Genomic DNA, 26,933 nt, shown 5'->3' with positions numbered 1-26,933 from the left:
CAGGTCATGGTCTTAAAGGCACTCCAGGCCCATAAAATGGAAGCATCATGGGAAGGGCCATTCACGGTCCAGGAGCGCCTGGGAGCTGTTAATTATCTCATAGCATTCCCCACCTCCAACCGAAAGCCTAAGGTGTACCATATTAATTCTCTAAAGCCCTTTTATTCCAGAGAATTAAAGGTTTGTCAGTTTACAGCCCAGGGAGGAGACGACGCTGAGTGGCCTGAAGGTGTTTACTACGAAGGGAAATGTGCTGGTGGTGTGGAAGAGGTGAACCTCTCCATGACCCTTGGGCGTATGCAGCGACAGCAGATCCAGGAGCTGTGCACTAGCTACGCGCCAACGTTCTCAGCCACCCCAGGACTGACTGAACGGGCATACCACTCCATTGACACAGGTAATGCTCACCCAATTAGGGTCCAACCTTACCGGGTGTCTCCTCAAGCTAAAACTGATCCAGGATATGTTACAGATGGGTGTAATCCGCCCCTCTGAAAGTGCATGGGCATCTCCAGTGGTTCTAGTTCCCAAACCAGATGGGGAAATACGTTTTTGCGTGGACTACCGTAAGCTAAATGCTGTAACTCGCCCAGACAACTATCCCATGCCACGCACAGATGAACTATTAGAGAAACTGGGAAGGGCCCAGTTCATCTCTACCTTGGACTTAACCAAGGGGTACTGGCAGGTACCGCTAGATGAATCTGCCAAGGAAAGGTCAGCCTTCATCACACATCTCGGGCTGTATGAATTTAATGTACTCCCTTTCGGGCTGCGAAATGCACCCGCCACTTTCCAAAGACTTGTAGATGGTCTCCTAGCGGGATTAGGAGAATATGCAGTCGCCTACCTTGACGATGTGGCCATATTTTCGGATTCCTGGGCAGACCACCTGGAACATCTACAAAAAGTCCTTGAGCGCATAAGGGAGGCAGGACTAACTGTTAAGGCTAAGAAGTGTCAAATAGGCCTAAACAGAGTGACTTACCTTGGACACCAGGTGGGTCAAGGAACTATCAGCCCCCTACAGGCCAAAGTGGATGCTATCCAAAAGTGGCCTGTCCCAAAGTCAAAGAAACAGGTTCAATCCTTCTTAGGCTTGGCCGGTTATTACAGACGATTTGTACCGCACTACAGCCAAATCGCTGCCCCACTGACAGACCTAACCCAAAAGAAACAGCCAAATGCTGTTCAGTGGACCGGAAAGTGTCAGAAGGCCTTTAACAAGCTTAAAGCGACACTCATGTCTGACCCTGTACTAAGGGCCCCAGACTTTGACAAACCGTTCCTAGTAACCACAGATGCATCCGAGCGTGGTGTGGGAGCAGTTTTAATGCAGAAAGGACCTGATCAAGAATTCCACCCTGTAGTGTTTCTCAGCAAAAAACTGTCTGAGAGGGAAAGCAACTGGTCAGTCACTGAAAAAGAATGTTATGCCATTGTCTACGCTCTGGAAAAGCTACGCCCATATGTTTGGGGACGGCGTTTCCACCTGCAAACCGACCATGCTGCACTAAAGTGGCTTCACACCGTCAAAGAAACTAACAGAAAACTTCTTCGGTGGAGTTTAGCTCTCCAAGATTTTGATTTCGACATCCAACACATCTCAGGAGCTTCTAACAAAGTGGCTGATGCACTCTCCCGTGAAAGTTTCCCAGAATCAACTGGTTAAAATCGTCCTTGAGATGTGGAAAATATTGTTAGTCTTTATGTACTTGGTAGTATATTTAGAGATGCATGTGTCTTATTAACTCTGTTTTCCTAGAGCTCCAGGAAGAAATCCCAGCCAGTGTTTCACCCTAGCTGAGATTTGGGGGGCGTGTCATAAATATAAAGGGAAGGGTAAACCCCTTTGAAATCCCTCCTGGCCAGGGGAAAGCTCCTCTCACCTGTAAAGGGTTAAGAAGCTAAAGGTAACCTCGCTGGCACCTGACCAAAATGACCAATGAGGAGACAAGATACTTTCAAAAGCTGGGAGGAGGGAGAGAAACAAAGGGTTTGTGTGTCTGTCTGTAGTCGTCTTGGCCGGGGACAGAACAGGAATGGAGTCTTAGAACTTTTAGTAAGTAATCTAGCTAGGTATGTGTTAGATTATGATTTCTTTAAATGGCTGAGAAAAGAATTGTGCTGAATAGAATAACTATTTCTGTCTGTGTATCTTTTTTGTAACTTAAGGTTTTGCCTAGAGGGGTTCTCTATGTTTTTGAATCTAATTACCCTGTAAGATATATACCATCCTGATTTTACAGGGGGGATTTCTTTATTTCTATTTACTTCTATTTTTTATTAAAAGTCTTCTTGTAAAACACTGAATGCTTTTTCATTGTTCTCAGATCCAAGGGTTTGGGTTTGTGGTCACCTATGCAAATTGGTGAGGCTTTTTATCCAACATTTCCCAGGAAAGGGGGGGTGCAAGTGTTGGGAGGATTGTTCATTGTTCTTAAGATCCAAGGGTCTGGGTCTGTAGTCACCTAGGCAAATTGGTGAGGCTTTTTACCAAACCTTGTCCAGGAAGTGGGGTGCAAGGTTTTGGGAAGTATTTTGGGGGGAAGGACGCGTCCAAACAGCTCTTCCCCAGTAACCAGTATTAGTTTGGTGGTGGTAGCGGCCTGTCCAAGGGGTAATATTTTGTACCTTGGGGAATTTTTGACCTAAGCTGGTAAAGATAAGCTTAGGAGGTTTTTCATGCAGGTCCCCACATCTGTACCCTAGAGTTCAGAGTGGGGGAGGAACCTTGACAGCTTGTCTCTCCAATCCTTTTTCTGTTTTGTCCCTTTAGATTGTAAGCTCCTTCTAATATATATCCAAGATTCTTTGTCAGGCCCCAATTATTGGAGTATCAGAGGCCAAGATCCTCGAAGGTATTTAGATGCCTAAATCCTTTGTCAAATCTGGGCCTGAATACATCATAATCTTTAATGCATTAGTCTCTATCATGTGCCACCATTTCCTGAAATCCTGGCAGGATTCTTACTTCAGTCTCCAGCAAGCTCAGCAAAAATATTAACTGATATTAGCAGCAAAATCCTCAAGTAAAATGTCCAGTGGTTTCAAGGACTGAGTAAACCCAGCAGGATCAGTCCTTTTGTGACTTGTGACTGAAAGGAGAAGATGCTGAACCCTCTAATACCCCTTTAGCCATTAATTAAAGGGTTTTAATCTCCACTGCACAGAATTGAATCTGAATCTATCCCTAGACATTACTTTTTCTCATTGAATGATGTCAAATGCAAATACCTCCCTCCCTTTCCCTTCCGGAATGCCACACTGATAGTTCTTTTGTATCTATGCATACCGCCCTCTGCCAGTAAGGAATATGGTGTTTGGCTGGCTAACAAAGCAAATAGAATATATATTTAAATTGTCATCAAAGTAGTAATCCTATTGTTTTAAAAAAACGAGGCAATTTGGAACCAAATCATTGCTCTTTCTGCATATGTATTTCTAAGGGAACAGTGACATCCTCTGGCAGTAGAAAAGAAATGTTTTCTCAATGCAGTCACCAGTATTGTTGTGTAAATACCTTTCATTCCATATGGAATGTACTGCACACCATGTGACTTTCTAATGCTGTTCCTACAGTATGTGGATTCGTAGAGATGTTGGAGCCACTACTTTTCAGTGGGTGTGTCAGTGGCTGTGCACCTGATAAAATACTTCAATATCAATCTTTGCATAGAAATGTTATGGAAGCAGGGTCTGAATGAGCTCACCCCCCAACATCTAGTGATGCATTAGGGGTGGGGGTGGGGAGTCTTCAGGAGCAGACTGTGTTTCCATAGACATTGTTACTAGATTTGCCCATTACTTTGTGGTACGCTCATTTATTAGGATTACTCTTCTGGGGGGAGTGGGGTGTTCTGTAATTCCATCAACGTACTGTTTGTGTCACTTGTGTTCTCACGCAGAGCTCTACTTCTCCCTTCTGCAAGTTCCCTCCCAGTGGCGCTATCCTCCAGGACCTAGGTTCCCCAGGACTGCGTTCCTCCAGCCCCAGAATCAGACGAACCCACACACACATTAAGAGCAGTTCTGAGCAGACTCTCACAATCAGCACTCACAAGCTGACCCGTTATATGTCCCTGGACTCAGCCGGCTGGGTCAAGCAGCACCTCCATGCTGTCACCCTCATCTGTCACGGGCACCGCACTGGAATAGAGTATACCTGAGCAGGCTGGGTCAAGCAGCACTTTCAAGCTGCCACCCTCATATGCCCCAGGTTCAGCACGTCCCTATCCCCACTTTCACGTTACAATTGTTCTGGTAGTCACCCACTTGATGAGCAAAGCCCACAGGATTTTTGGGTGCTACAGAGATCTTTATCTTAGGTACAAGGAGCGTTGCTGCAGAGAGGGAAGCAACCGGCTTAACCATGAAAGTTATTTGTTGCCAGGTAATAACCATAAAAGGGGAGCCAAACAAACAAAACAGTTCTAATATTAAATCTAACTTAAATTTGATCATGAAAGTCAGGTTTAGAAAACTATACCTGATCACACAAGTCAGGGTTAGAAAGCTATACTTGGAGAGAGAGAGCTGCATTCTCACCACTCTGTAAAGCTTGAATCGATTGGGGTTCCCAGGTGGTGGTGGTAGCTGAGGGTCCGGAGTGCTGGAGACAAGCAGAGCCCACAGCACGATCAGTCAGGAGAAGATGAAGTTCCAATGGAACTGGTTCAGATTTTGGATCCAGGCATCAGAGCACTTATTTGAGCATGGGTAGGGGTTTTTGTAGGGAAAGAACAATGGTTCAAGGGAGAACACTAGATTTGTTTGTGTGTAAACTGACGGCTCAAGGGAGTATACCGAAGTTGGTTTGTTCAGACTAAACAATAGGAAATGATCATTTCTGGCTATGGGCGGTGTTCCTTCGAGGGAGGTCAATTAGGCAGCTTCAGTATTTTGGATACCAATAAAGGATTTATTACTATAATTGGTCTGATAATACTGCAGGTGTGGTTTCGTTAACATCTGGAGCAGAGAGCAGTGCTTCCCTGCTTTTCCGGTCCTAGAGTTCAGTGCAGTTCTTGCCTTGGAATCTCTGTTCTCCATTCTGTATGCTAATGGAGATGCTTCCCTGTCCCATCTTTGATGCAAATGAGGCTAGGAGAATTGCCTTAATCCTGTCACCCTTGTCCAGAGGGGTTGAGGTGTGTCTCCCATTGCCTTTTCGTTGCTTTTTGTAAGGCTTTCTTCTGATCTGTTTTGGTTCAAACAGAGGCTGTGTGGGGGAGGGGAGGTCTTTTGTGAGTCAGACAGGCTGGGTACTGCACCCTGGTTCCCCAAGAACACAGAGCTGACAGGTATCAGCAAACATACTCTGCCTAGCTGCCCAGCAGATGGAGCTGCGTTGCCAAAATGATCCATTTGGGATGGTTACAAATCACTCTAGTAGTCGAATGTGGGGGGAATGAAATGTTTGTATGAGTAAAGGCCACGGAACTGTACTTAGCTTGTTCTGATTGAGGGGGTCAGCCTAACCTGAACCTCACTTGCTAAGCAGGGTGTAGGAACGCCAAGTCCTACTGAAGATGAGAGTTGGTGGGGATAGGTGCTCCTACCTTGCGGTGTGTATGCTGCCTAAAGAGCTGTAGACACCCTTTGACTTGCCCCTCGCCACTGTTTAATGGCAGAGCTGATTAGACTCAGTTAAGAGTCCTTATTTCCAGCTGGTGATTCCTAGAGCTGTCTTCACTGCTCAGCAAGTCTCAGGACTGAACCTTAGACCTTGTGTGGGACCAGTGAATCATAGAATCTCAGGGTTGGAAGGGACCTCAGGAGGTCATCTAGTCCAATCCCCTGCTCAAAGCAGGACCAGTCCCCAACGCAGCAGCTGCACTGGCAGTGAGGCTCCACACGGCCTGCTGAAATCACTCAGAGTGGGGGTAAGTGGCAAAACCTCAGCACATGACGTGGCAGCAGAGAGCTGGCGGGCAGCAACGCCCGTGGGACATGGTGGCCGAGGGACAGCAGTAGCAGAGGCATAGTAGCAACTGTGAGGCAGTTGCTGTGGTGGAGGCAGCAGAGGCATTGCTCAATGCCCCACCCCACACCCCCAGAATGGGAGGCAGCCCCCGTTTCTGTGAGTGCACCTCTGCACTCTGGGTCCTTGCCAAGCCCGGACTACCAGCTGCGAGTGGGGAGCGCCGAGGGAGAGGGGAGCGGTGTGTTAAGTGTCATTCGTTTGTCGGACTTCCCCAGCCTAAGTCAAAAAACTGAGGCAAAGGACGCTGCTCAATACATTGTGGGGTGGGTGTTTGCCTCTGGTCACGTGCTTCTGAATGATGGTTGTGGTGTTTTCCCAAATTAATGTTGGGTTCATTTTCCCTTTTAATAAAAGTTTTGTTTTATTGTACACAGACTCAGTGCTTGTGAGACAAGTATTGCCTCTCAGTGGCACCCAAGGGTGGTGTTTAGTATTCCCAGATTACTGGGTGGAGCCTAAAACCGGCTCAATTTTCTGTTGTTAAGAGAAATCCCTGGACATTGAACCCGGCCTTTGTTCCTGTTGACTCCACCTGGCGGAAGGGTTACAGTTACAATAATCCAATATCAGAGCCAAGAGCAAAGTGGGCAAAGTATGAAACACATATTTAATTCAAGTTGGGTATGGAACATCTAATCTGAGCATTATTTTAAAACTTTTGCAATATATAAATAAATATACTTCGGCAATTTCCCCATCAATAGCCTGTCCCACAACTTAGTCAGAACAAGACACCAGCTGTATTGCTAGTTTTTGCCCAGCTATTCAGCCAAATCTTCTGGTATCTGCTTATCCTTATATGATGAATGGTTACCAGTCGTGAGGTAGGAGACAATTAGCATTAGTGATAAATTCAGAGATCTTAGAGCTGGAAAGCACCAGTTGGGTCATCTACCATCTCCATACATTGCTGTGTCTACAGCAGAGGTGGGCAAACTACGGCCCGTGGGCCACTGGACCCTCCTGCCCAGCCCCTGAGCTCTTGGCCCAGGAGGCTAGCCCCCAGCCCCTCCCCCGCAGCCTCAGCTCATTGCTGGCGCAATGCTCTGGGCAGGAGGGTGGCAGAGCCGCAGCTGCCTGTCCTGGTGCTCTGGGCGGTGCGGCTGTGCCACCAGCCACCAGTGCTCCAGGCAGCGTGGTAAGGGGGCAGGGGGGTTGGATAGAGGGCAGGGGAGTTCAGGGTGGTGGTCAGGGAGCGGGGGTGTGGATAGGGGTGGGGCAGTCAGAGGGCGGGAAACAGGGGGGTTGAATGGGGGCAGGGGTCGGGGGGGCAGTCAGGAAGGAGACGGGGGGTTGGATGGGGCGGCAGGGGGCAGTCGGGGCAGGGGTTCTGGGAGCGGTCAGGCGACCGGGAGAAGGGGTGGTTGGATGGGGCAGGGATCCCAGGTAGGACAGTCAGGAATGAGAGGAGGGGTTGGATGGGGTGGCGGGGGGCAGTTGGGGCAGGGATTCTGGGAGCGGTCAGGGGACAGAGAGAAGGGGTGGTTGGATGGGGCAGGGATCCCGGGTGGGGCAGTCAGGAATGAGAGGAGGGGTTGGATGCGATGGCAGGGGGCAGTCAGGGGTGGGTTCCAGGGACTGTGTGGATGGGGCAGGAGTCCTGAGGGGGGCTGTCAGGGAACAGGGGGGATTGGACGGGGCAGGAGTCCTGGGAGGGCTGTCAGGGGGCTGGGGGAGGGGTTGTCGTCGGATATGGGGTGGGGGCTGGGCCACGCCTGGCTGTTTGGGGCAGCACAGCCTCCCCTAACCGGCCCTCCATACAATTTCAGAAACCCTATGTGGCCCTCAGGTCAAAAAGTTTGCCTGCCCCTGGTCTACAGAATTGCCTCTTTACTTGCTAGTCTTCCCTTGAATAGCTAAGTAGCTGCTGAATCCACTGTTCCTTTTAGCCGGTTATTCTGTTTGCTTGCGCTGATACTTCTTACATCAGGAGATCAAGTGTTTAAGTCCCACAATGGGAGTTGGGCTCAAAGGTGAGGCTGATGTTGCAGCGGACTACTGGGTCTGAGGGAAGGGGCTTTTGAAGAGAGTAGTTAATAAAATGAAGTACCTTCTATCTCTAAATACCACCTTGACAGAGATTAGAGAGAGCCCTTGAGCACTCCAGAGAAGTATAAAGGAATAATGCAGTTGTCATGTCTAGAAGTCAATATCAGTATCAATAAAACAGGCTCTAGCATCCAAGACTGCACATATGAGCTATTTCAGTATAATATGTACCCCAGTCACCTGCATAGTTACGGAACTGCCACTTTCTAACTCATGAGCTGTTGTTACAAAATGCTTTGAGTACCTCAGGCATGATGTGCCATAGAAAACCAAGCGCTGGTCTAAAGAACATGTGAGTGATAGCACGTTCATTCTCGGGAACAAACGAAGTTGGCTTACTGTATCACATACCTGCTAAGCTACATTGGCAAGAGTTGCAAAGCTTTCAGCATGACTGGAGAAATAAGATAGATCTTTTCCCCCTACTAGGCTGAGAGGGAGATTGCTGTGGAATGTACGTATGGGCTGCATTTTTAAAATGACGTGAGTGCCTGCTTCCCCACTGTGCTACTTCAGTTTTATACTTTGATTTCAGTGGTACACTGATGGATAGCACAGTGGTAAATCTGGCCTTGAAAGACCCTGAAGGCTTTTTGTATGAAGTGCAACATGAACACTTCCTGTAAGGACTAGCTGTCAGAGTCCTGAGAAGCAGGAGAGTGAAACTGATGGTCTGGAGCTGAGTGTAGCCCTTGTCCAGATTTGGGGAAACAGACTAAATTCCAGTATAGAGTGGTATCTGGGTGTTTTATTTTCAATCCAGGGTTGTGTATGCCTTTCATTTAGAGATAAATCTAAATTACAAATTATAGATCTGCATATTGAACGCTCAGCATTGAGGAATGTTTTGTTTTCCCCTCCACACTTCAATCCCACAAACAGTTTTCTGCTTGCACCCACCTCTCCTTTCAGATGCAATTTAGTTCATATTTAATATTCTGTTCAGATATTTCTGCAGCGTTTTGATTCTCAGTTTCTGGCTTTGCTCAGGTTCTTACAGCATTAAGATTAATTAATTTCAGGCCTTCTTGCGCTTTAATTTTCATATGCTGTTTCTAATAATTTCTTATTTCCTCAAGACACCTATTTCATTCTGAACAATTTTCCCCTCTGAATAGTGTAGTTAGCTATTATAGCAACACATTGCTGTATATGGATCATCGGCTAATTGCACAGATGCAGTGCAGGGAATCAAAATCATAACCTCGGCTTTAGCACAACTTTAGCAGTTGAACTAAAGAAGACCCTCTTAACTCAGTTGTACTGGTGCTTATATCTTCAAGCCTTCAACCTCCAGAAGGCAAGACCATTGAAAACAGACAGACACTTACAATGTACTGCACATTCTGTTGGGTACCAAGTAGAGGGCAGGGTAGAGAGGACCACAAGCTAATTTAATGTGTATGGTTAGAAGTGTGTCTATCTGCAGGAGAAAATACTGTCTCTGATTCCAGGTGAGTTTCCATTCTAATGCTGCTCCACACACATACATGGTTGGGTCGCAGAAGCATTTAATTTTTACTACATGATACTACAGAAATTGGAAGTTGTTGCAGGTCTGGGTGCTGACATGCCACAGACGTGGGTGGGATGGAGGAGTTTTGCCACAAATGTCAGATCAAGTGTACTGAAATACACACAGTGCTAGCATCCACACAAACCCCTTTTTCACACCTTTTGTAGCTTCTTGGAGCATTCTTCTCCTCCTTTCTTCAGGTTTCTACCTGTATGCTTCTCTGGGTCCCTGACCGTACTACTGCACTGACATCCCAACCTCGCTTCAACTAGAATGTTTCAGTATTCCTCAGCTAGCACTAACCCCTGCATGGAAGTAAAGGTTATACTTGCTAAAAGAGATACCAGTTTTATTGGAGTGAACAGGCAAAGCACTGACTGTTACATCCAGTGTGTCCCATTTTGATGCAGTTCATTCATGTACCTTCTCTTGTCCTGCCTCTGGATTAACATAGAGATTTGCCAAAGTAGCCACCAGCCATATACCTTTCTCACACAGTTTCCCCTGACAGTGTTTAATCTCCAGTTACTTTTCCCATTGCCTTCCCCCTCAAGCATTTTGTCATCTTTAGGAAACGGTTTGCTGTCATAGGATTTGTCTTGAAATACAAAAATAATGGTATTGTTTGTCTCACAGTTGGTACTTACACCAGCATGTTCAAAAGTTTGTCCCTCTAATTTTCAGTGTCAAGATTAAAATAGCTAGAGATCTGGTTTTCTTCAGAGGTGCTGAGGTCAAAACCCTCCATTGACTTCATCAGGAGTTGTGTGTCCTCGGCACTTCTGAAAATCAGACTGAGACATCTGAGGTTGGACACCCGAAATTTGACACACCCAGATACGGTGGGCACGGTTGAAAATTTTGGCCACTGTACTTGATGTACAACTTTTGGGTGCACTGATATAACTCTGTGTTTATAGAATCATAGCATATCAGGGTTGGAAGGGACCTCAGGAGGTCATCTAGTCCAACCCCCTGCTCAAAGCAGGACCAATCCCCAACTAAATCATACCAGCCAGGGCTTTGTCAAGCCTGACCTTGAAAACCTCTAAAGTGTGGGATGTAGCATTGATGGGTTTGAACTTCTTTTTTCAAAGCTTGGTTACATTTTTAGTTTTTGCACTTCTTCAGAAACAGATGAGTTGAATTAGTATCCCTCTGTTCACCTTATGCTATAGGCCCTTGTCTGTAGGATTTTTCTGTCATTTGCCTCATTGAAAAAAAAAGTCTGAATTTCTGATACAATTCTGAGCTTGAACATCCTACCTAATGTTTAGAGGAAGGAGGGGGTTAATAACTAGAGTTAATAATCAGAGTTCCGCCTTGCCTTTATCTATGGGGAGCGGGGGCGATCTCACTTTGGGAAAATGCATCATGTGTTAACTAACATAATGTTAAAAATGACTAGTGCTGACAGGGACACAAGCAGTGTTTTAAAATATATTGGGAAGATTCCTAGTGTTAACCAGGATCAGTTAGGGTGTTTTTAATCATTGCTGTCCTTGTCTACACTAAAGGAATAATTGTGTTGAACATGTTTGTACCATGTTAGAAAATATTTTAACGTTTTTAGAGAAGGGCAAAAGATTATGCTGCTGCCTTCCCTTATATGCATTTCTATTTGCTGCTTTTCTGATACAGCCTAGCATGCCTTGTATCCCTGCTTTCAAATGTCTGTCAAATCCTCATATTTTTCTGCCCTTTAGTGTGCGGGGTAAGCCTGGAGCCCAGGTAAAATAGACATAGTTTACTGTGGGAACATTATCCCTGTGCTTCTGCCTCTTATTTACCTATTCATTTGATGACTGTTTGTTGTTACATTACATAAAGTTATGAATTTTTCCACTGTACACTAAGGAGCAGTGAACACTTTCTGTATTTCATTGATGGAAGAATGGTTTCCTCAGCTATTGTTTCAAAAAGAAAAACTTATTTCAGCCGGTCTCACTGTGGATGAGATCTCCATGCAACTGCCTACAGCCACTCAAACACCTGTGAGTTGGAGGTAAACAGCTGCAAAAACAAGAGGATTTATTTTGCAGGTCAAGTGAAAGGTATTTAATTGGTTTCAATTATCCTGTGAATCAGTCCCTTCTCCTGAAATGTCATTAAGTTGATAAGAGAAAACAAATTTCCTTCATATTCCAAGCTATATGTAAAGGGACAAACAATATTAGGATTGGTAGGGAGACTTTTCTCCTGCTCTGTTTGTTATTCTGCCACAAAAATTGGCTTCATGCTGCAGTTAATTACCTCCATTACATTAATAAGGAGGAAGCATGGTCTACTGCCAGAAACAAAATAGGAGTCTTTTGTAAGAGTTGAATTCTCATCCCAGTCTACCGTAGACTTGCTGCATGAGCTTGGGCATGCTACTTAACCTCTCCCTCTCAGTCGTCTCAGGGCTGCTGTAAGATTTCATTATGTGTAAAACGTTATGCAAGCTGTGACTTAAGCCTGGTCTACACTAGAAAAGGTTTGCTGATGTAGCTATAACAGACCCTCCTTGTGTAGTTGCTTTTTGGCAATACAGTTTATACTGGTTCCCTGAGCGAAATAAGCTGTTGCAGCAAAAACACTTTGACTACATTAGGGCTTTTGCCAATATGGAAATGTCACCAAAAAAAACCTCCTCATCCCTAACTAATATCACTACGCCTACAAGTTTGTAGTGTTGCCCTGGCCTGAGTGTGCCATAGAGCTGCTGGGTATTATTCATGAAACATCCTTGGTGAAAAGGAGAACAACCAAGTTCAGAAACGTCATTTCTCAGCTGTAGTCTTCCCCAAAAGAGAGAGTAGGCTAGTCCATTTCCAAACATCTGGACAGACACACACTTTATCAGAAGTGGTAAAAACCCCTATAGTAAGGTTGCCTGATGCTTCCTGTTATAACCCCTTTTCAGACTCTTATAATTTCACCAAACTAACTGGCCTGAAAATTTACTCTGTCTCAGGCTACAGTAGTTTTTGAAAGTTTCATTGGGGCAGGAGTCAGGGCTGGGGTTGTGGGGGCGGTGCAGGGGTGCTCCCTGCCCAGAGCAGCTCACCGTGGGCTGAACGGGATATGTCCTGATTTCACCCCTCTTCCCCAGTCTCCGCCTCCTCCCCGAAGCACTGAGTGTGCTGTGGTGGCTCTGAGGGCCATCAGCTGATGGGTGGCAGCGAGGGAGAGCAGGAGGGGCAGGAACCCAGCACGCTGGGGGACCTTGCCTGCCCTGCAGCTGCTGACAGACCAAGCTTCTTCACCCTGCCCCCGGGTGGGGGGGTTGGTGGTGCAGAGAAGAGCTGGCTGGGGCAGGCAGGATTTTTGATGGCATGCTGCTGCCTGCCAGGGTCCTGGCCACTCAGCCTGCTGCTGGCCTGGGTTCAGCAGCAGGCTGAGCAGGGCTGGTGGCTGGGACCCAGCGGGCAGCAGCATGCGACCTTTGGCACAGGCGCCATAGATTGGTGTAGAAGCTCATGTGGCGGTTGGAGGAAGGAGCTCCTATGTTATGGGGGGAGAAGGCTGATTTCAGCTGTGGAGTTTACTTTATCCAGCAAATATATCCCAACACTGTTTGAAGGGCACTGAAGGCAGAACTAAGATGTAGGCTGGTCTTTCACCCAGCTGATTAAAGCAGAAACAACTTTATATCTAGACAAGGTAAGAAATGTGTATGGAGATAAATCATATATAATCATCATAGAATACCCCAGGTCCCTCAATGGCCCCCTCAAGGATTGAACTCACAACCCGGGGTTTAGCCGGCCAATGCTCAAACCACTGAGCTATCCCTCCCCCCTAGTTAAGATACCTTAACTGTTCAAGAGAGCATGGTCCTTTGAACATAGCAGGGGTGATCGAGGCACAGAATGAGCTCAGCTCCTGCACAAGTGTTTCTAGTTTCAAGACATGCTTAGTGAATTTCAACATCACAGCTTCCATCTCTGCCCTTTGAACTCCACTTATGAGGTCACTCACTGGCACAGTATGCACAGCAGGAGGTAACTTCATGTGGCAAGCTAAGGACTGGTGTTTGATCCTGACAGCATACTTCCTTCTCTAAGAGCATCACTGCATTCCTGGGTCATATTAGAATTCTGAGGAGAGAGGGGGTAGCTACACTTATCCTTACCCAGAACACTACTGCAAGTTTTAAAGATTAAGCTAGAGGCATGTATGTGCTTTTATGGTGAAACATATCTACCTGCTTGCATTATTTCAAGCTCTGTAATTGATTATCTTGCACAGGCAACGTGGTTTACTGTTTAGAAAGGTATAATCTGGTCTACCAAACATAATAGCCACAAACTCAATTGGCCAAGAGTGGAGACAACAGCATCAAGTAGTAAGAGACACTAAAGTCAGTGTCCAGCCCCAGGGCTCAGAGGGTGCGACTAGACTGCCATTAAAACCTGCAGCTAGCTTGTGCCACCTGACACAGGCTACAGCCCAGGCTCTGGGACCATGTGAGGTGGGCTGCAGCCTGATCTGTGATACCCTCCACACAGCAATTAAACAGCCCTTTAGCTCAAGTCAGCTGGCACAGGCCAGCTGCAGGTTTTTAATTGCAGTTGTGGATCTACTACAGTATGCATCTGATGAAGTGAGCTGTAGCTCACGAAAGCTTATGCTCAAATAAATTGGTTAGTCTCTAAGGTGCCACAAGTCCTCCTTATCTAAAACCAACTAACCTTTTCTTTATACAAAAGGAAACTGTTTGTGAAATTGAACCAAGATCCTCAAATTGAGCACATACACCTTTGTAAGGAGCAAAGTTGGAGGATATACTATACTGGGCTTGGATGTTTATCAGCATGACACTAAATCTCAATTTCCCTGTGCACATCAATTTTGATGGAAATATTTTTTCAACAATTGAAGTTTACAGCTAGACAGTGAGTGCTGCTTGAGAACTTAGAGTGTGATGTAAGGCTAGTACCTTGTGTATTTTGACAATATGTTTAACTTAGAATCTTAAATAATTGTTGTGCAACTCATAAGTTCCCACAACTGAAAATTTAAATAAAATTTGTTAAAATAATTTTGATTGCCAAGCCAAACCATTACAGGTTGCCGGAGTAGTATTAAGCCGTCCTTAACAGCTAAAATCCATTTATTGGGTTTTGGTTACAGCTTGCTCTTTTTGATCAAGGCAGAAGTGAAAGGGATGTGCTTGGTGCAGTCACACCCCACCCATCATCACCACCACCACACTGTTCAGGTGTTTTCAGTATTTTATTGTTTGACAGGCATTTACAACGTTCCATTCATAGACCTAAAAACATAAAAATAGACCTTCTTTCAGCTTATAAAAGAAATATACAAGAACCTTTGACAGAGACATGTCATGACATTATGTACAAGAACAATGGCACCCTCCCAAGCACCAGACTTTCCAGTCTTTCACAACTGACTGTATTCCAGTAGGACAGCTAAAACCTCTGCTTTTCTACTAAATTGGGACACAATGGACTTTAGATGATATAGAACAATGAAGTGATGATAAAAGAGTATAGAAATCTTTCTAAAGCTTTTAGGAAAAGAAAAATCAGAAGACAGTCTTTTGAAAGTTTTCTTGTATCAGCTTTTGGGACGGGAAGAGGGGGCAAATGCAGGCTGGGACACAAGACAGTTGATGTTTCTGGGGAACAATTTGTTGTTTCAAAATATAGTCACAGCTGATCTTATAAAATATAGTCCTAAAGCTATATATAAAATGCCAGGTTTCAAAGTATCCACTAATGTGTCAAACATCAATAGATACCAAGAAAATTTTGTTATCTTCCTCTTTTGTATGTGGAAAGTGAAAATGGGAAAGCTATATAAATCTAAAAAAATTAAAAGTGCTATATTTTCTCTTTTATATTTGGAAGTCTACTTAAAAAACTCTAGATTTTTTACCCTGTTTTAGATACTTAAATAAAAAGGTTTGAGAGGTTTTCTTATTTAGAACTTTGTTCATAGTGTATTGCAGTGGAAAAAGCCTTTACAAAGGAATTTATATATACACTAGTTTCATCCGCACTAAGAGTTGGATGAGGTCAGTTTTTTGGCCATAAATTTTCACCCCCACCCAAAAGTTGTCAGTCATAATGGACCAAATTCATCCCTGATAGGACTCCACTGAAGTCATGGATTAATTTAGCCCTCTTTGTAATTCAGTCACATTATTTGTAACGTAACTGAATTCCAGTTATCCCTAAGCAGGGCTTTCCAGTTGATATTTTAATATATAAAAACTAGCCTACTGCACCCTCTGCAAAAAGGCTAGCCTCATATCCTAAGCAACACTAACATTCTTATCCATTTGTGCCTCTGCATCTCAGATAAAAAGTACAAAAAAAAGTCAAGTGTTAAATTTGGATCTCTTTCAAGAGTTTGGCAACTTTATCAAATTTTACGTAAAGCTAGAGCTTCCAGCACTGAAAATAAGTTAGACCAGACACACCAAGAGAACGCAGCACAACATAAATCCCAAACCTTTCCTCACACACTCCTAAAATACATGTATAGTCTTAAGAGGGAAAAGATTAAGAACACTGCAGCTGTACAGATTAGAAAGGCAGTTTCCTCATTAAGGAGATGAGCCTCCGATTGACATTTCACAGATACAAAAGCCTCTTTGTTCATTGTGCTATCACTTAAGTTGCACATATGCAAGATGCCAACAGTAACTTATTCTCCAGTGATATTATGTATCCCATTTTAGAATAAATAAAATTTTAAAAGCCCTTAGTAATATACAGATAGGACTCCAACTTATTTCAAATTTTACACTCCCCGTCCCCCCTTGTAAAGTTCCTAAAATGTGTCTGCACAGCTTCAGAGCAATTCAGCTGCCAAAACTGTGTGTGCAAGCTAAGGGATCATGCTCCACAGCATTTATTGGGGGGAGGGAGCGGGGTAGATCTACACATGCCAGCTAATGAGAAAGTGACAGGTTTAGAGCTCAGTGTTCAGTTTTCTGCTAGGTACAAAGTCTTCACGCCTAACCCAGATGACTTCTTCACTATTACTTTCCACCCCGCCATTGATCCCAGACAGTGCAGCTTGCTTTTTCAACTGAGTCAGTCTGGCAGCATGCGTGCTCATTGCATGCCGTGCTCTCTCTGCCAGATGGGACTGGCTGCTTGTGATGGAAGCAGCCTGCAACTGCTCCTGAAGTTCTCTGTCAATCGTGATACCTTTCGTAGACTCACAGTACTCATCATCATCGCTGAGGATGTCAGTTTCTTTGATGTCCTCCTGCTCCTCGTACTGAGCAAGGTCAAACTGTTCCTCTACCCAGCGGTCAGTGTCCCCACTGGCTGTGGACTGCTGGGACTCTTTTTCAGGGCTGCTTTCGAAGACAGCATCCGAGTCAATGGTAAACCTGTTTCGGGCCAGCCGCCGCCTCCTCCTCCCAAGAGACTTGCTTGGGGCGGACACTGCACACACACACAAAAGATAAAATCCCACATGCTTTACACAAGGTGAAAATGTCTCTCTAAAAAACTAGTCTTTCAACTGCCCTCTCCTAACATCCCTTGGCACCAGCTATCAGAATTTCCCAGCATGACCTACTCCTCCCTATCAATATGCATGCATAAGTTATGCTTTACTTAGTTTCTCATGGAAAGAGGTGGGGTTTTTTTTTTTTGTTTTTTTTTTTGCCAGCTGTAAAAAGTTTCTGCTTCTTAGATCCACAAATTGAGATAATGGGCCACAATTACTGTTCCTCCTCAGTGGGTGGCAGGCAGCCAGCATGAGAAAGCATGAGTAGAGCTAAGCTTCTCACCAGCTGTGCCCCGGGGCTAACAGACTGCAATAACCCAGCTTGTCCCAAAACTGACCAGGAAATATTGTGGTGCCTCCATAGGAACGATGTAGAATCGTTCCAAGCAGTGAGATGGAGCTGGGCGACACCGGAGTTGCTGCCTACTCGTTACGTAGGTGCAAGTGCTCCATTGTTGCTGGGCTATTTTCTAGGATAACAGTCTTGCTTTCAGAAGTTCCATCTTCAGCATCAGACCTGTCTGCTAGTTTTGTGACTGGTTCAGATAGCATTCTGGCATCTTCCATGTTGAAATATCTTTATACGAGGCTTGTCAGACAAAGCAAAGGATGAATTCTCCTGATTAAGGATCTGCAGAAACTTCAGTGTTATGTGCACACAATATCTCCACTGTAGGCTGCTGAGATTCAGAGATTGTCGTTTGTCCCCTCACTGACGGCACCTTCAGTACACATCTATTAAATGCATTCATCTTTGGAAAAAGTATCATTATCCTGAGTCTGAAAACACAAGTAAATCAGCTGAGCATTTAGGGTTAAAAAAATTTACAAGTAAGGGCCCAGCTAGGCCTGGGAGAAGGGGCACAGGGGGGTTACCCCCACGCATCCACCATGTGAATGACTAGACAAATCCACCTAAAAGAAGATTGACGTTTCAAGCATATGGAGCCTCATGGGATGATTAAAGCACTGTGGTACAAATTAGATTCAAAGGCAGCACAAAAGGTATCTTAAAATGTGTGAAATCCTTCCCTAGCCTCTGTGAGAAGCCACACTGTGAATGTTATTGGTGTGGCTTGCTTGTTATAGAGGAGGAACAAAAAGCCTGGTTATCTGGATTACTGGATCTAATGAGCAGGAAAAGTATATTTAGAAGCAAGTTTCTTCCCTCCTTCGATTAGTGTTTGCCAAACTCTTAAAAAAAAAAAAATCACAGGGAAAAGCAGTTTGTGTTTTGCCAGAAGTCAACTGAAAATGAAGTCCACATTTTAAGACTGACTAATCAAATGCACCTCTGAGATCTGATGAGGACAAACAAATGCCCACTCCCAATAGAGGTGAAAAAGGAGAAATGGGGAACACATGAAGCAGAAGTCATTTCAAACCCCGCTGAAGATTTGAGATGAGCTAAAGACACTTTGGGAGCTGGTTTTGTTTTAAGCCACTACTGGTCATCTCTAGAAATCCTGTACATATTTTTGCTACAAAGCTTTATTCAACTGCAACCCAATTGGCAGATTAAAACATACAGTTGATTGAAACTGATAGGAGTCCCATTTGGGTCTCCTATACCAGAAGGATCATTGCTCAGATGTTGAACCTTGAGTGAAGAGTGGTACTTGTTAAGGCTCTCATATGGATGTGAAGGCAGGTCAGATGCAACACTAACCCTCATCTATGGGTAATAAATATTACAACTCTGATGTGACCTACAGTAGTGCTGGGGTCAGTGGGATCTTGAAAGTCTGCATCCCTACAGTACCTGCCCTGTTCATTGCTGGCCTTGCACCTTTTAGAGCACACAGTCTTTTCCCTCCAAAAGGAACATATTGTTGGGATGAGGGCAGACTTTCAGTTTTAAGAAGCTGCCTTCTGTGCTTATCACGTAGAATGGAGTGCACAGCCTTCAGAAAATCCTTTCTGTGGTCTGGGGAACTGAAAACAGGAAAAACAAACAAAAAAAAGTTAGGGCACAAGCTCACAGGAGATACATAATTCCTGCAAGTATGTGACAGAGCAAGATAAATCAACACCAGTACAGAAAGAAAATGTGAATTGCTCTGCCTGTCTTTCCCTCTCATTCTAGTATAAAGTTTTCAAATCAAAGTTTATAATGTACATCTTGCATTCTTAAATCTGTGCAAGTTTAAACCCATGTCCAAGGAAACAAGCATTCTGCATTATGGAAGTACTATCTACCTCTCTCTTCTTCCTTTTTCTCTGATGCCGGCTACTCACTTATTTGGCAAACCTATGGTAGCTAATGTAATCTCACATTTTGTGTGCTTGCATTGGACAGACTGAGAAGAAATCACGCATCTCATCTAGACAACAGGTTGAACTATTTTTAATATCAGCTCAGCAGGGACTTCTACCAGTTCAAAAAAAAAAAAACAACAACTAAAAATGGTAAACAAAATTCTGAAGTGAGGGTTAGCCCTTATTACAGATAATATTTTAACATGGCATCGTAATTTGTACTAAGCCCCTTAACAGTGGGAGTCGTGCCTTGCCAGCATGGAAAGCATTGACCAAACTGGACACTTCAGCAGCTGCCTGGCATTCTGACAAATGCTCAATTACAGTGCATGCAGCATTAAAAACAAATTTCCATACAGAATTCAATCGCTGGGAGCAAATTTGCAAAGGGAAAAAAAATTAATATTCCTGTAAAGCTTCAGTATTGGTTAAATATGGCTTTATTCTCTTTAATGAGAATCCTTCGCTGGTAGAGCTAGAAAAAGTTGTAAGCCTCCTGTGCTATCATCATGTGGCCTGTCTTTCTTTTAAGAACGACTAGCATCTAGAAATCCAGCTAGAACAGAACACATGGAAGCACGCTCACCTACAGCAGAGGTGGAATGTTCTCTCTGGTCTGCCTTCGGACTCAGATTTAACATGAACAATCTCACACACAGAATTGGTCTCTGCATCTAGAGAGATATGGAGAACATTTTGCACCACGTTAGACTACTTAATTATATATGGGGTCACATAGTGTTGTAATTTCAACTAGAATTGAGAAGTACTCTCTAACCATGAGAAACAGTTTTATTAAATTTAAAAGGTATCCCAGAACACAGGTTGATCACAAATCCTAGCAGACGGACACTTGGTTATGACTCCTACACTTGGTCACACAGAGTTACATACCTGACAATAAAAATTAAACCATTAAAGGTCAAAGACTTTTCACAACCCTCCACAATTTAAAGATTTTTAAAATTCCTGAAACAACTATTATACACCTAGTTTTGTTAACTCTGAACTTATCTATCATCTTCACAGCCTATGTGGTTCTGCAGCTGCATCGACTTCCACACAGGCTTTATTGAGCTAAACAGACCCCCCCCCCGAAGCACATACACCGAGCCCTAAGGATTTTCTCTGGTAGCAACAGCAAAGTGGTTACATGGACTTTGGCCAGAGTGAGTGTTTGTGTTATTTGAAACAAAGTATTTTCCACAAAAAAAATTCTAATTTTGAAAACCAAAACTCTTTTCTTGGAGAGTTTTCCCACAATTTTCAAGTACAGCTTTTACTTTCTCTCTTCTTACAACCCCTAGAAGGCAGAAGAGGAGAGAAACAAAAGGTCAGTGTTTTTTGTATTTATTTATTGGTTATATAAACCATCACACACACCCCAACTCCCATAAAGAGCACTTGTTGGCTAGTAAGAAATGAGATGGGCACTTTAACAGACTTCTGAATACATTTCAACATTACCTGCACTTGCCAGTGCGCGAACCTGCAGAGCTTCTAAGGGAATCATGTGACGAAAACGGAATGGGTCCCAGTCTTCGTAAATTGAAGCCCTGTGTGAGCCTCCCTGGATCAAAAAATAAATCAGGAAAGTTTACACTAGGAATTCAGAGGCCTGGTATTTTTTGGTGATGGGAACCACAGAAATGCCTGTGAAGAAGTTTCATGAACATTAGGTCACAGGAAGGAAGTATAGACAAACTGTCATTATGCCACAATGATCAGTTCTCAACACCTCAAAAAAGCACTTAGCACTAATGTTACAAGAGAGCTGGACTAGACATAACCACAGCCATTTTGTGTACTCAGCCCACCATCACCTGAAAGCAAGACCACCACGTAGTCAGGAATAATTTGACGTTTGCCTAAGCAAACAAAACAGCTGCCATGTTAATAAAAAATAAATTCATAAAAAAATATAAATAGCTAACCTTGGATGTGGGTGTCTATGACCATAAGTTTCTTGCTAGAAGTTACTTTGCAAATAAGTTATATGTTTTTTGCTAAGGCTAAAAAATTGTTAGCCCTTTGGGAGTTACTATAAATTGTGGGCTTTGTTTTAAGCAACCTCTACAAAAATTAGTCAAAATGTGCAATGAAAATTTTTTTGCCAAGCTAACCAACTGACATCCAATTCCCCAGTGGCCAAAAGGAAGGCTGGCCACTTAACACCATCTCAAACTTTAGACTACCCCAGATATAGTTACCCAGGCTATTGCTCTTTTAAATGTGTGCTTTAGACTCGAACAAAACATTTTAAATAAAAGCACTCTCGTGTACCTATCATTTATCAGAGGTGTTGTGTCCCCCATTAATTTATTTCCTAAAACCATCTAAAAAAAGTTGAGGATATTTGAACCCATAGTTTTGGGTTCAAATATCATCAGGTAACACTACCTGTAGGTAGTTTGCTTAATTGCTATCCATGAGTCAAGGAACAGCACGTTGTACAAGTCAAAGATGATCATTGTGCACAAAATAGACCTGTCCACTCTATCCTCCTTCCAAAAATTCCTGTACACTCAAAAAAAGCCTCACACCAACATTGTGTCTACACTATTGTGTCTACAGTTGGGAATCAGCATTAGTAACCAATGCTACTGGACCAAAAACACTGCACTATGGCCTGAGTGCTTAAAGTTATGCATATGCAATCCCACTGATTCCAAATAAGAGACATTTGAACGTTTAGCTAGATTGAGGTCTCTGTACCTACAACCAACATTTACTCGGTGGTGGTGATGTGTGCACAAACCAAAGTCCAGAATTGAAGACCATGTTTTACATTCACTAGCCATTACAGTGACTGATGAAGGCCACACAGAAGAAAGATATTGTATGGTGCATGATTTCAGAAGGGGTAAAGTTTAGAGAGGTCAAATGTGCCTTGAATACATTAGTCACAAAGCTCCCTCTGCCCTTTAATCAAGGAAACACTCTATCCTAGCAAGGATACAGAACTGGGCTACAAGATGCACACTGGTCACCCTGCCTCTGTGCAGAGTAGGCAGCCAACAATCCATATTTTAGAGATGTTAGCTAAAGAATCTTATCACTCCAAGAATGAGAAATGCGATGTTTAAACGAGAACTATTGTCAGTCCTTACTACGCAAGAGTCTCAATGACACAGGGATGGAATTTCTCTCTCCGCCTTTAGCTATGAACACTGAGACAAGTATACAGTACCATGTTTATGCACTTCGAGTTTTTAGTTAGTATCATGCCATAGAGAAGTTACTCATGAATGAGCATCAGATATCCAACTACAATCATACCCCATAAACATCTTTTATTTAAGCACCCTCTCACACATTACCAGGGCCATTGCTATTTTAGAGCTGTATGATGCCCACCTCCCCCCACATTTAATCAAAAAGGATCACACTGCATATTTATAAGCTTTCACAGCACTAGTGTCATAGGCATGTCTGGCCTTGTCACTATTATGGACACTTTAATAAGGCAATAATGGCATTTTGTTGTTGTTACTTTTATTAACGTGCAGCACAAACATTAAAAAAACCAGTCAGGAGGCAGAACCAAATACACCTATGGCACTATGTAAGTTATACACGTACACTGTATTTGCAAAGTATTTTAAACATACGAGATAGCTGCATGGTGCAGCAGGTTATAAACCTATCTAGATTAGTTATAGAATTGATGATTTTTACTGCTCCCATCCCAAAAAAAGACCATTCACATTTCTAGAATAGTTATTCTTGGATTATGCTGCACAGCAAGTATTCCCTTCATAAGGATAATGGTTTCCAGAAGTTTTGTTCATTTTGAAGATAAAATTGTTTTAATGTAACTATTGGGGAAGGGGTTGGAATGGGGGCAAGGAAGGGGCCTCATGGAAGGGGTGGAGTGGGGGCAAAGGGGTGTCAGTGAGGCAACCCTCGGGCCAATGCACTAGTCCTCATGGGGCCCTCGTGGTCATCTGAGTTTGAGACCCCTGGTTTAGGACAAGTACTTTGGCCTAGAGAGTGTTTTAAACTATGCCTTTAAAATGCTAGAAATAATTGCTTAAACTAGTCCATTTCATATCAAACATTAAAAACAGCAGGGACCATATTTCTAAGATTATCTTAAGGCAAAATGCAACTCTGTTCCTTGGGGAACTACTTCAAGTGTATTAGAGATAAAGAACGGACAATGGAGGATTATAAGTGAATGCAATTAAAAAAACCACTTTGGATATTTGTACTGTTTGTTTTCTGGTATAACTGCTTGACCTCAATACTGTTCTATGACAATTGATTGCATGTGTATTTTGTGTTCAGTACATGCCCCCGAGTATTAGTTGAATCTACTCTGGATTGATGAACTGCTGATACATACGTCTGTGGTTCTTGGTAACCAGTCAACAAGTTTATAAAGGCAAGAACATCAAATGTCCTGATTTGAGAAATTCTGTCCAAGGTAAGTGCTGTTCTGAAGAGAACCTACTGTTAAAAAGGTAGTAAACTAGTGCTCCCTCCCTGGACTCAATAAGAACGGGTTATCCTAATTAAATTCTATCCCAATATTGGCTTATCAAATTGGCAAAGCTAGTTGTTTGATTGCAGCTTTAAAATCTAACTGGCACCTCAACAAATTCATAAAATTGACTCCATTTCGCACTGACACGGGTCAAATCCCTATTTGCAAAGGGAGAAAGGTTAAACATGCAACTTCCTGACTGGTGACTACCTGCTTGTAAAATCTTTATAACCTACTTGCACAACCACATAAAAAGATTAGCTAATCAATATTTGTACATGTAAACCATTAAACAGTGGCTAAATATAATTTGAAAGTCTTGGCCTTGCTCATTTTGGATCCCCAAATATGTAGTCAAAGTAGCAACAAAACTTACAAGTTTCTTCTTCTGTTTGGAACCATCTTTATATACAAGGACAACAGCAGTTTTGAACACTAGAGAAAGATTAAAAACAAAAAACCACACAGTCAGTAATGGTCCCTGTACCCTTGCCTCCTGCAAAGCCCAAGCACACGCAGAAGTCAAACACACACCATTAATCATGACAAGATCACAAACATTCCTGGTAAGTCTTTGTTTCAATCAGGGGCCAGGAGGGGAAAGAACAAGAGGATAATTATAAAGACTCAATCTTCCTGTATTATTCCCCCCCTCTCGCCCCACCACCACCAGAAGAATTTACACAACAGTTAATTTCTCAGGTGGCTTTGATGTTACAGAATTCGTAAGTTAACTGTTCTTTAAATTATTATTCATACACAATATGTTAGCAAATTACAGGATTCCATCTAAAATAAGATATTTTGTTGTGTCTTTTAAACCCATCTGGCTAAGCCCACTGAGTGGTTTGTGTATTATTAGGACTGCAGTAGCACCTAGGAGCCCCCAATCATGGATCAGGACCCCATTGAGCTAGGCACATTCAAAAACGGAACAAAAAAACCCCAAACAAAAAGAGATAGTCCCTGCCTAGTTGCATGCGGGAGTCAGAGGGCTGACACTACATTTAACAGATTAGTGGCCTATTTGGACTACTGATGTCTGTGACAGTGGCCTATAAATAGGAGTCAATACACAGTTATAGCTGGAATGTTACATGCACATGTTATGGGAAAGTATGTTGGAATTTGGGTTTAAAGAATCAGGTGAAGGAATGAAATTGTAATTTCCACAGTGGACCAGAGAGACAACCTTCGTTTTAGAATTAAAATATTTGGATCTTGAGGTTTTATAAAGATGATTTAAAAACTCTTTGCACAATAACTGAAAATGAATACACATCCCCCAAATCATTGAGCTGACGTCAATCACTTTCATCGTGGAGGCATATTCTGTCATTTTCCTGACCACAGGACCAGTCTATACACAATAGAAAGACAAAGAGCTTGGGTAGCTCTTCACCAGTGACAACTGCAGGAACGAAAGTGGTACCTTTGTCATGCTGGTGTTGGGACATCCTCAGTGGGTAGCTGAAGGGTTTTTATTTACAATGGTAATATTGAATAATTAGCAGCCACTGGCTTTCCAAGTGCTATCAGCAAATTGCTAGATCCAGACAGCCGCTTGGCTACATGGGGGAGTTAAAACAAAAACCACGCAAAAAAGCCAACGACCAAACAACCCTAGATCATTGATACTGAGACCTCAGTGGTTCAGGAGCCAAATTAGCAATCAGTATCACCCAAAAAAGCCATAATAGTGTGAATTCATTGTTTATTATTCTCGCAGCAACATGACTGACCAAATAGTCTACAATTGGTTAACAACATAGTAAAAGCATCCTGATCCATAATTAAATCAGAGTTTTAATATGTGCTGCAAAGAGCCACATTACAGAGCCACTTAACGCTGCCAGAGCCTCAGTCTGAGTATCACTGTCCTAGGTGTAACTAAAAGCAAGGAAGTGAAGTGGCATGAATTAGGCTATTGAAATACAAATACTAATAAATCAAGGGGAGGAGGGTTGCTAACGCGTAGAGTGAGGTTTTAGCTACTCACTTCTTATGGACTTTGGGCCACATTCTACTCAGTTACAGTAGTTGCTTGAATTGAATTTCTCCAGATTTACATCACTAACAGAGCAGAATTTGGCCCTTTAAATTCAGGGGCAAATCGTTGTGCGTTTAATTTTCAAGTTTAGATGATGTAGCAGGAACACTGTTAGGTAACGGTCATTCTCTATGTACATTTGTCACAGGTCTTAGTGTCTCTGCTCAAGTAAAAATCTGCCATCCTATTTGTGTTTGAAATAATCACCAGAGTACATACCAAATGCTGCTAACTCAGGTTCCTTCTTCCATTTCCCCAGTGATGCAGGAGGGTTAAGCCAGATCACTGTATTATGCAAAAGTAAGTCTCCCATGGAAAGGTCTGCAACCTGCCAACCATAAACACATGAAAATACAAAAAGCACCAGTGTAAAGGGTTTTAAGTGCTTTAGTAGATTTAGATGAATTTTACCCTAAAAAGCAGAAAATTTTTGGAGCAAGATTTTCCGTCAGGACTAAGCAGTTGCAATTATGTGCAAAATGCTAACTGTGCCAAATGCTAACTGATCAGACATGCAATCAAATCCCTAATTTTTGTGCATAAGTTAGGTACAGCCTAGTGTTGAAAGTACAGCCATTCAAAATCCGTAGGAAGGTTTAATTTCACAAGGAAGAAGCCAAAAATCTCTCTGAACTCTTACAGTGTTTGTCTCTCTCTCCCTGTTTCAGTTCCTCTTTATATTGTTTGAGCACATTAAACGTAAAAGAATTGAACATTTCTACTAGCTGAAGCCAGCCACAGTGCTTCTCGTACACAACTTAGCCTCCTGTACACAGCTCTGCCAAGGAATATGACTAGAACCTGCAAGTCCTATGTATTTCCTGAGTAAACACGAGTAACGGTGCTAATCTTTGTGGGCAGATATACAATAAAGTAGTCAAGACAACTAGATTTTTCACTTTGATCTCCAGAAGCAACAAGTCAGTTTCATTAACACTCACCCTTTCCCACATCTAGAAGCAGTTTTCCACCTTTTCCCCGTAAACACACAAATTGAGAATTCAGCACTTGTGAGAAGTGCTAAGTTGACATCTCTGGAAATTTAAGTCCTCCATTTAGCCACAGAACAGGGTATAACATGGGTAACAGCAGTGCCTGCTTCTCC

The 26,933-nt window shown here is 43.2% G+C and overlaps 1 protein-coding gene across 7 annotated transcripts in view; it reads right to left on the bottom strand.

The window, feature by feature from the left end:
• Window positions 1–14,758: 14,758 nt before the first annotated feature.
• TIAM1 (TIAM Rac1 associated GEF 1) overlaps window positions 14,759–26,933 on the bottom strand; it is a 276,930-nt gene continuing 264,755 nt past the window's right edge. For 5 of the 7 annotated variants that reach the window (XM_084620561.1, XM_084620563.1, XM_084620562.1 and 2 more), the window contains 6 exons: window positions 26,048–26,156; window positions 24,155–24,213; window positions 20,757–20,859; window positions 19,876–19,963; window positions 18,793–18,965; window positions 14,759–16,963 (listed from right to left, as the gene is read on the bottom strand). In XM_084620561.1, coding sequence (XP_084476687.1) covers window positions 16,479–16,963; window positions 18,793–18,965; window positions 19,876–19,963; window positions 20,757–20,859; window positions 24,155–24,213; window positions 26,048–26,156 — 1,017 coding nt within the window. In that variant the 3' untranslated portion in view covers window positions 14,759–16,478. The remainder of the gene's footprint in view (window positions 16,964–18,792; window positions 18,966–19,875; window positions 19,964–20,756; window positions 20,860–24,154; window positions 24,214–26,047; window positions 26,157–26,933) is intronic. The other 2 variants (XM_084620566.1, XM_084620567.1) reach the window with 2 other exon arrangements.

Source organism: Lepidochelys olivacea (genome assembly GCF_965140295.1).
Source record: "Lepidochelys olivacea isolate rLepOli2 genome assembly, chromosome: 1".
Lineage (NCBI taxonomy): Eukaryota > Metazoa > Chordata > Testudines > Cheloniidae > Lepidochelys > Lepidochelys olivacea.
This window is presented reverse-complemented; position numbering and strand designations above follow the sequence as displayed.